Consider the following 9840-nt stretch of genomic DNA (forward strand, 5'->3'; position numbering starts at 1 on the left):
TCTGTGATGGTCTGTGGTGGTCTGTGATAGTCTGTGGTGGTCTGTGATAGTCTGTGGTGGTCATGAATGTGTCAGCTGATTTTTAAATAAAGTTTAATTTTAAAAAATGAACTAGTTTTGATTCTTTGACCTTTATTTGTCTCAAACTAAGTCGTGAAGTCATGTGACGAGATGTGATGTCATCACATCTCGTCACATGACTTCACTGTATTTTCAGGCTCAGTGAATTAACACGTATAAACTCGGTTTCCCATCATCGTCCAGCCTCCCGATCCAGGACCTGGTTCAGGGTCCAGATGAACCTGGTCTGAGGTCCTGAAGATAAACCATGAAGACATCTCTCTGTTCCTCATTGAGTATCAGAACACAGAAGAGTCAGAGAGAAGAACTAGATTCTGTTCTCCAGAACCTGGTCCAGGATCTGATCAAAATGGACCTCTGTGAGACATTCTGGTCCAACCTGCTCAGTCTGTGGTCCAAATCCTGGAAATGAAGACCAACAGAAGTCCCGGTCCAGGCTCCAGTGAGTCCTCAGCACAGACCAGCAGGACCAACACTTCAAAGTTTCAGGTTCCTGACCCAGTTCCCGGTCTAGACCATCCCGCTCCACTGCAGCGAGGTGTACAGAACCCGTCCGTTCGTCCCTGGGGAGCAGAGCAGGACGGTCTTCTTCACGTTGGATCCCAGACGAGCGATGGCTAGGACGTCGAGCAGACAGACGGACTCGTCCAGAGACAGACAAACGGCGATGAAGTGAGCGTGGAACCGAAGGGGGTCACCTGAAAACCAGAACAGACCAGAACCTCAGTTTGATCTCCAACACCAGAACCAGCCAGGATCGACCCTGTGAACTTGAAACACTCACCTGGATAAACCAGGAAGTCTCCTCCAAACTTCCCCGCTGAGGTCAGGTAGAAGCCCCGCCCCCTCAAGTCTCTAAACACCTGGTACCTGGCGTCACGGTGCCTGTCGTCACGGCACCCGTCCTGCCCTCTGACTGGCCAGTCGGCCTGCAGGTAGGCCCGGGCCTCGGGACAGTGTGTCAGGCCCGCCCTCGCCGTGCTCAGCTGGACTACCAGTGCCGACTGTGGGAACGAGAAGCTCCGGTCCAGATCCTGCAGGCGACCCTGCAGCGCCTCGTCTGAAGCTGACAGGAACAGAACCAGAACCAGGACTGTTAGATCAGACCGCAGGTCCATACAGAACCTCTGGCGTTCAGTCTGTCTCACCTGTGTGTGATGATGTCATCGCTCGAAGCAGTGCTGACTTCCTGTCCGCCAGAGCGAGCACGCTCTGTTCCTCATAACTCCTCTGCTGCTCCGCCTCCTGCTGCTCCGCTCCCCCTGCACCCTGCAGACAGAACACACCAGAACTGTGGACCAGAACCGGGACCAGGTGGAGCTGTGAGATGGTAGACAGACCAGCGTTTTATACTCACCTGGCTAGTGGGCGGTAGTGCTGCAGCGGCGTGGCGCTCCGTTAGCAGGTGCTCCTCCTCCGGCAGCAGCAGCAGAGGTCGGCCCAGGCGTCCGTTCTGTCGCGGCGTCCGGGGCAGAGCGCCTAGCAGCGCCCCGACCAGACCCCGAGACCGGACCGAGCGCAGGTCCTCCATCCTCCACAGGAGGGCAGCAGAGTCACACAGACCAACCCCCACAACGTGAGACCAGGATGGGGACACCTCCGTGACGGGGGACGCCTCCGTGACGGGGGACGCCTCCGTGACGGGGGACGCCTCCATCTGCAGGACATGAGACAGACAACAGGGGGACTGCGTGATTACTATTACTAGTATCTGTGCAGTACTGTGAGTATTTGTGAAGTAGTGTGAGTATTTGTGCAGTAGTGTGAGTATTTGTGCAGTAGTGTGAGTATTTGTGAAGTAGTGTGAGTATTTGTGAAGTAGTGTGAGTATTTGTGCAGTAGTGTGAGTATTTGTGCAGTAGTGTGAGTATTTGTGAAGTAGTGTGAGTATTTGTGAAGTAGTGTGAGTATTTGTGCAGTAGTGTGAGTATTTGTGCAGTAGTGTGAGTATTTGTGAAGTAGTGTGAGTATTTGTGAAGTAGTGTGAGTATTTGTGCAGTAGTGTGAGTATTTGTGTAGTAATATGAGTATTTATGTAGTAGTGTGAGTATTTATGTAGTAGTGTGAGTATTTGTGCAGTAGTGTGAGTATTTGTGTAGTAGTGAGTATTTGTGTAGTAATATGAGTATTTGTGTAGTAGTGAGTATTTGTGCAGTAGTGTGAGTATTTGTGCAGTACTGTGAATATTTGTGAAGTAGTGTGAGTATTTGTGCAGTACTGTGAATATTTGTGAAGTAGTGTGAGTACAGTATTTATGTAATAGTGTGAGTATTTGTGTAGTAATATGTGTATTTATGTAGTAGTGTGAGTATTTGTGCAGTAGTGTGAGTATTTGTGTAGTAGTGAGTATTTGTGTAGTAATATGAGTATTTGTGCAGTAGTGTGAGTATTTGTGCAGTAGTGTGAGTACAGTATTTATGTAGTACTACTAGAAGTCGCTCAGATGTTTCAGGTGAGGAACAGGTCACATGATGCAGTCATCTAAATATAATGAACTACAGTTGGACTCCAGTCTGCTGACCAGAACCACCAGAACCAGTGAAGCACACCTGAGAAGCTGCTGTTCATGTGACTCACCTGTGACTTTACGTCAGGAGCTGATGATCAGTCGGTGTTTGCTGCTCCGCTCTAAACGCACGTGTTTCCGGTCACGTCCTCCACGTAAGGCGTTCCTGCGGTCCATTGATCTCTAAGCTACACCGACAGCGGGATCGGTACCGACCCAGTAACGATACATACCGACTGTTACCGGGTTCATGCGGAATAAACGTGTCTTACAGTGACGTCACGGTCACTTCTGGCGTGTCTCTTTGATATTTTACCGTCACGTTACAGCGGGGCGGGGCTGTGTCACAAGCACGTGTTCCACTCGCTTTAACCAGCCAAGAAACAAAAACGAGCGCACGCAGAAAAACTGACCAATGGGAGCGCAGAGGAGTTTGATTGACAGCGGAACAAACCAATGACAGGCCGGAGACTGTATATACAGGTTTAGAGCCCTGAGTTCAGTCTGACAGGTTCGATGAAATTATATGACATCACATACACGTAAACGTTAGATAATGTATATGACATCACTTACATGTAAACATTAGATAATGTATATGACATCACTTACATGTAAACATTAGATAATGTATATGACATCACATACATGTAAACATTAGATAATGTATATGACATCACATACATGTAAACATCATAAAACTCAACAACAGTCTGTGTTGAATAAACTTTATTCACATTTCAAATTAAACAAGCAGAGTTTAACTCATTAAAGTGGAGAAAAAGCTTTTATTTTGAAAGGATCACTGTCAGCATCTGTACAGATGTTGCATAGCAACAGGGGGGATTGTGTCTCCTGCAGCGCCTCCTACTGTCCGATTTGCAGCTCCTGGAGCTCCTTCAGCAGCTGCTCCTCCTTCTGCACTTTCTCCAGCTGAGAAAAACAAACGCACCTCATCAACAAATAGCTGATTACTGATCGATCAGCTGATCACGGATCAGTACCACAGCGGGCTCACCTGGTTCTTCTGCAGTACCCGCCCAGCCGCTTGCTGCTCCTTCAGTTCCTCGATGGCTTTAAGTTTCTGAAACACAAACGGACCAATCAGAGCGCAGACATTATTAATTATTCATCATTACTGATCACTGGTTGCGTATCGACGGCTCACCTTCTTTAAGTTCTTGATCTTCTTGTCCGTCTCTGGGTCGCCACTGCTCGGCTCTGATTGGCTGTTGTTGCTGACGGGGGCGGGGTCAGAGGGAGGCTCAGGTTTCACTTCCTGCAGAGTGAAGAGACAGAATGTCACCATGACAACGAGGAGGAGGAGCAGGTGCTGCTGGGTAACGCGATCCGTGAGCTCACCTGCTTGGCGGCCTTCTTGGCCTCTCGTTTCTTCTGGTTCTTCAGCGCCGCCTTGGACAGACCCGGTCCGGCCGGTCCCGGTCTGAGGTTCTGAGGAGGCTCCTCCTCGTGCTGGCACACACACACACACACACACACACACACACATCAACTGAAATGCATCATGGGAGTTCTGGTTTGATTTCAGGTTCTGTTCTCACCAGTTTGGCGCTGGGCGTGGCCGGCAGGTGTCTCAGTGCAGGTGGGCGGTACGCCTGAGTGGGCGGGGTCTGTGTGCTTCCCAGCTCACTGGGTGCCGCCTGGTACCGGACAGCCCGTTCGGGGAAGGATCCGTCCGGGAACGGCTGCCAGCGGACTTCCCACAGCTCTGAACCCTCGGCCACATCCCACTTATGGAGGACCGACCCGGTGTAGTGCCAAATTTTATAACCGTTACTGACCCGGAGCCGCGGGGAGCATGTCGCCGTGACGATGTGCTCACCATCAGGACACCACGAGAAGTGTGTGGCGTCTGGAGCCTGAGGTTTGGACACCTAAGTGGACAGAGGACAGATGAACTGGACTGAACTGAACCGGACCAGGTATCACGTTAACAAGGTGCATTTGTTTGTTCAAACCAGACCTGACTTCCGGGTCAGACTCTCCTCACCTGTTTGTACTTCTTCACGTCCCAGACCTCCATCTGACCCCGCAGATTCCCGAACCCGGCCAGAACCAGGATGTGACCCTGCGGGCTGAAACAGGAAGAACAGAACTTTATCTGTAAACCCACTGACAGACACTAACGGTACAGACAGAACTCGGACCTCTTGTGGACTCACCTGTAGTAGGCGGCGTTTCGTGGTCCGGTTCCGAAGTCGAACACCGGGTCACATTTGAGGTTATAGACCGTGGCCTTGGCCGGCATGAAGCCGTACACTACGCAGAACTCAGACGAGTTCGGACTCCAGACCACGTCATAGATCGGACCGTTCTTCGCTGTTTCAGAGAAAAGACGACAAACAGAACAGAACTTTATCAGTACCGCCGCTTGCTCTAGTGTCAGAGTGTGGTTCTGGTTCTACTCACGCAGTTGGACCAGTGCAGTCTCTCCGTTCACAGCGAGGTAATGCAGCGTCTGCTCGCCGTAATACGACGCCCCGGTTTTATCCACCTCGGTGCTTGCTGTCACCAGAACCGCAGATGCTGACAGAGACAGGAAGCTCTTTTATTTTGAAAGTCACACAGTAAACACAGTGAGGCTCAAAGGACCTTCCAGGCCCCTCCAGGCCCCTCCAGGCCCCTCCAGGCGCTTCCAGGCCCGGTCATACCTTTCTTGTTCCACTGCATTGTCACTCTGTCCGCCTTGAAGAAACTCTTGTTGGCGAGTGCCGCTGTTGGTCCGCCCAGAACCGGGTACTGATAGAGACGGACGAAGGACGGAGCTCCTTTACTGCCTGGAACGTAGACTACAACCTGGAGGGGACAGACAGGACACGCAGGACAGGCAGGACAGGGTAAGACCTGGTTCAGGCCCGTCCCCTCTGATGGACACTCACCTTGCTGGGCTGTCCTCCAGGAGACAATACGTAGTCAGACACTTTCTGCATGTGAAGTTTGTTGGCGATCGAGTCTGAAAACAGAAACATCATCAGATTCTTTAAAGACCAGGACCGAGACCAAAGACTGTCTGGAGACTGTCCGAGACCAAAGACTGTCTGGAGACTGTCCGAGACCAAAGACCGTCTGAGAGACTGTCTGAGACCAAAGACTGTCTGAGAGACTGTCTGAGACACTGTCTGAGACCAAAGACCGTCTGAGAGACTGTCTGAGAAAAAGAACCAGGACTGAGTCCTGCTGACCATGCCGATCTTCAGTCTGAACCTGCTGGTCTCAGTCTCAGTCCTGGCCTTGGTGTCAGTCCTGGTCCTGGTCTCAGTCTCACACCTGGTGTCAGTCCTGGTCTTGGTCTCAGTCTCAGTCCTGGTCTTGGTCTCAGTCCTGATCTCGGTCCTGCTGACCATGCCGATCTTCAGTCTGAACCTGCTGGTCCTAGTCTCAGTCCTGGCCTTGGTGTCAGTCCTGGTCTTGGTCTCAGTCCTGGTCCTGGTCTCAGTCTCACACCTGGTGTCAGTCCTGGTCTTGGTCTCAGTCTCAGTCCTGGTCTTGGTCTCAGTCCTGATCCTGGTCTCAGTCCTGGTCCTGGTCTCAGTCTCACACCTGGTGTCAGTCCTGGTCTTGGTCTCAGTCTCAGTCCTGGTCTTGGTCTCAGTCCTGATCTCGGTCCTGCTGACCATGCCGATCTTCAGTCTGAACCTGCTGGTCCTAGTCTTGGTCCTGGCCTCAGTCTTGCTCTCAGTCCTGGTCTCAGTCCTGGTCTCAGTCCTGGTCTCGGTCACTTACTGAAGTCGTTGTTCTCGTAGAAGTGCAGCTCGTTGTTGACGCTCCTCACACAGATCCCCTCATCATCAGACCAGGTGGGACACCTGCAGTCAATCACAGAGAGTCAATCACAGAGAGCCAATCACAGAGAGCCAATCACAGAGAGCCAATCACAGAGAGCCAATCACAGAGAGCCAGTCACAGAGAGCCAGTCACAGAGAGCCAGTCACAGCTGGTTCTGACCCACCAGGAGTCGACCTTCTTCTGGTACAGGGCTTTGATAAGCTGACCGGTCTGAACGTCCCACAGCTGGAGGTTTGGATCACCCTGAGGACTGTCCTGAGTCTCTGAGACACACAGACAGACAGACAGACAGACATCCATCAATGATGTCACTTCAACATATTAATGCTGTTACTATGACAACGTTAACCAGGACCGGTCCAGTCCAGTCCGGTGCAGTTTGTGTCTTACTGCTGTACGGCTGCCAGGTGACCAGAACTCTGCCCAGAGGAGAGAAGTCCAACAGAGACGTCTTCGGGAGGTCAAAGGTCAACAAGACGGAGCTGTCTGAAGACTTTACCACAGACACACTGAGAGACAGACAGGGAGACAGACAGACAGACAGACAGGCAGACAGACAGACAGGCAGACAGACAGACAGGTCAGTGTCAGATAAATCATTATTTATTTGTGATCATTGATCATTGATCAATTTTTTACCTTCGTCCGTTGCTCCAGCAGAACATCGACCCGTCTCTGCTGAACGTGATACACCTGCTGGACCCAGAGTCCCTGAAAGACAGACAGGAACAGTCAGGTACAGACAGACAGGTACAGACAGAGACAGGAACAGACAGATAGACAGGTACAGTCAGGTACAGACAGACAGGTATAGACAGAGAGACAGGTACAGACAGTCAGGTACAAACAGGGAGACAGGTACAGACAGAGACAGGAACAGACAGATAGACAGGTACAGACAGAGACAGGTACAGACAGAGACAGGTACAGACAGAGACAGGAACAGACAGAGACAGGTACAGACAGACAGATGCTGGTGCTTCAGATTACCACGAACCTTCAGTCAGTAGCTGTTGTCAGTAGTCATCTGTAGTCGTCAGCAGTGGTCTGTAGTCGTCAGCAGTGGTCTGTAGTCGTCAGTAGTGGTCTGTAGTCGTCAGTAGTGGTCTGTAGTCGTCAGCAGTGGTCTGTAGTCGTCAGCAGTGGTCTGTAGTCGTCAGCAGTGGTCTGTAGTCGTCAGTAGTGGTCAGTAGTGGTCTGTAGTCGTCAGCAGTGGTCTGTAGTCGTCAGTAGTCGTCAGTAGTCATCAGTAGTCGTCAGTAGTGGTCAGTAGTCGTCAGTAGTGGTCGTAGTCGTCGCAGTGGTAGTCATCAGTAGTCGTCAGTAAGTGGTCTGTAGTCGTCCAGCAGTGGTCAGTAGTACAGGAGTCTCAGTAGTGGTCTGTATCGTCAGGTGTCAGTTAGTACAGCAGTAGTCTGTCAGTAGTGGTACTGTAGTCGTCAGTAGTCTGTAGTATAGTCAGTCAGTAGTCGTCAGTAGTGGTCTGTAGTCGTCAGTAGTGTCGTTCCACAGAGTGTCATCAGTAGTCCTCAGCAGTGGTCAGTAGTGGTCTGGTAGTCGTCAGAGTCGGCATAGTCATCAGTTCGTCAGAGTGGTCAGTAGTGGTCTGTATGTCGTATCGTCAGTGTCGTCAGTAAGTGGTCTGTAGTCGTCAGCAGTGGTCTGTATGGTCAGCGTGGGTCAGTAGCATCAGTAGTCGTCAGTAGTGGTCTGTAGTCGTCAGCAGTGGTCATAGTCATCAGTAGTCGTCAGTAGTGGTCAGCAGTGGTCTGTAGTCGTCAGGTAGTGGTCAGTAGTTCCTGTGTGAAGGCAAAGTGTTGGTCACATGACGAGGTCCCTCTCAGCAGAATGTTCCATCTGAAGCTCGAACATGATCAAACAAATCAATCAGTTATCAATGACGCACGTGACATCTACACACACCACACACACACACACACACACACACACACACACTCGACACACTCTCCTCTGCACACACACACACAACACACACACACACACTCGCTCTCTCTCTCTCTCTCACACACTCTCTCTCCTCTTCTCTCAGACCACACACAAACCTCTCTCACACACACAACACACACAACTCTCCCACAGCAACATCCGTCTCCTCTCCCCACACACACTCACACCTCTCTTCTCTCACACACACACACATCCTACGACACACACACTACAGCACTCTCTACACATCTAACACACACATCTCACACACACACACTCGTCTCTCACACACACACACTCACACACTCTCTCCACACACACACACACAACGCGCTCCTCACACACACACATCTCTCTCTCACACACAACACCTACACTTCTGCACACACACACACTCCTCTCTCACACAACCTCTCTTCCACACACACACAAACACTCACAACACTATCTCTCACTCTCAAACACACACACCCAAATCTCTCACAAAATCTACACACACACAATCTCCTCTCTCACACACACAACACACCAACTCTCTTCCTCTCCTAGCACACCTCTCTCCTCTCTCTCTCTCTCCCACAACACACTCTCTTCATCTCTCTTCTCTCCACACTCTCTCTCCATCCACACAAACACAAACACACACACACACACACACACAGACACACACAATCTCACTACTCTCTCTTTTCGCTCTCTCTCTCCACACCATCTCTCGCTCTCTCTCTCTCCCTCATCACACACTCATCTCTCTCTCTCTCCTCTCTCTCACACACACACTCTTCTCCTTCCTCACACACACACACACAACAAAACACCACACACACAACAGTGGATCGATCAGGAGTGATTAGGTCAATAAAGTGAAACGAGCGCGATGAATTTAAACATGAAGTGACGGATCGTTAACGGAACGGAAACGTTTTTTAGCCGGAACGTCTGGTGACGTCAGTCCTGATGCCTGCCTGTCGGTGATAAACAAACAAACAAACAAACAAACAAACAAACAAACAAACAACACATTTAGCAACCTGCTAGCAGCTGTCTGTTGTTAGCCATTTTTTTTCTCCTTTTTATCTCTCTCCACAACAACACTTAGTATTATTAAAATATAAGAATATACACAGAAAATGTGCGCCCCCCATCCGTGCTAGCATGGTTTAAATGTTGTGTTTGTTTGTTTTTTGTTGTTTTTTTTTTTGTTTTTTTGTTTTATTACACCATCCGCATGCTCAGGCTGACGTCAACACGCTGTTCCGGTCCGGTGAACAAACGTTAAGTTCCTTAACGATCCGTCCACTTCATGTTTGAAATTTAAAAATCACGCGCTCTGTTTCATTTATTGAACCTAACATCACTGATCGATCAACTGTGTGTTGTGGTGTGTGTGTGGTGTGTGTGTGTGTGGGTGAAGAGAGAGAGAGAGAGAGAGTGTGTGTGTGAGAGAGAGAGAGAGAGAGAGGAGAAGTTGTGTTTGAGAGAGAGAGATAATAAGATAG

The 9840-nt window shown here is 50.2% G+C and overlaps 2 protein-coding genes across 2 annotated transcripts in view; both read right to left on the reverse strand.

Moving 5' to 3' along the window:
- Window positions 1–103: 103 nt before the first annotated feature.
- On the reverse strand, window positions 104–2943 carry tsen34 (TSEN34 tRNA splicing endonuclease subunit). Its single transcript, XM_010749778.3, has 5 exons — window positions 2659–2943; window positions 1439–1738; window positions 1230–1350; window positions 866–1147; window positions 104–779 (listed from the first exon to the last, which is right to left on the reverse strand). The coding sequence occupies exons 2-5, from the start codon at window positions 1736–1738 to the stop codon at window positions 592–594; spliced, it is 891 nt and encodes a 296-aa protein (XP_010748080.2). The 5' UTR covers window positions 2659–2943; the 3' UTR covers window positions 104–591.
- Window positions 2944–3299: 356 nt separating this feature from the next.
- Window positions 3300–9840, reverse strand: part of eif2a (eukaryotic translation initiation factor 2A) — a gene marked incomplete at its 5' end in the record, with an annotated part of 12238 nt that continues 5697 nt past the window's right edge. Inside the window, 15 exons of the mRNA XM_027280036.1 lie at window positions 3300–3520; window positions 3606–3671; window positions 3756–3866; window positions 3950–4060; window positions 4150–4482; window positions 4599–4683; window positions 4771–4927; window positions 5018–5134; window positions 5260–5404; window positions 5488–5561; window positions 6332–6414; window positions 6558–6657; window positions 6785–6903; window positions 7034–7109; window positions 8199–8263. Of these exons, the coding sequence (XP_027135837.1) occupies window positions 3455–3520; window positions 3606–3671; window positions 3756–3866; window positions 3950–4060; window positions 4150–4482; window positions 4599–4683; window positions 4771–4927; window positions 5018–5134; window positions 5260–5404; window positions 5488–5561; window positions 6332–6414; window positions 6558–6657; window positions 6785–6903; window positions 7034–7109; window positions 8199–8263 (1708 nt within the window). The remainder of the gene's footprint in view (window positions 3521–3605; window positions 3672–3755; window positions 3867–3949; window positions 4061–4149; window positions 4483–4598; window positions 4684–4770; window positions 4928–5017; window positions 5135–5259; window positions 5405–5487; window positions 5562–6331; window positions 6415–6557; window positions 6658–6784; window positions 6904–7033; window positions 7110–8198; window positions 8264–9840) is intronic.

Source organism: Larimichthys crocea, chromosome VII, assembly GCF_000972845.2.
Source record: "Larimichthys crocea isolate SSNF chromosome VII, L_crocea_2.0, whole genome shotgun sequence".
NCBI lineage: Eukaryota > Metazoa > Chordata > Actinopteri > Sciaenidae > Larimichthys > Larimichthys crocea.

Bases quoted from the DNA above. Each gene is read 5' to 3' on its own strand.
- tsen34 (XM_010749778.3), bottom strand. From the start codon at position 1,738: ATGGAGGCGTCCCCCGTCACGGAGGCGTCCCCCGTCACGGAGGCGTCC. The intron at 1,351-1,438 runs GTGAGTATAAAA...TTCTGTCTGCAG, and splicing joins CACTACCGCCCACTAGCCAG to GGTGCAGGGGGAGCGGAGCA. The intron at 780-865 runs GTGAGTGTTTCA...TCTGGTTTTCAG, and splicing joins AGACTTCCTGGTTTATCCAG to GTGACCCCCTTCGGTTCCAC.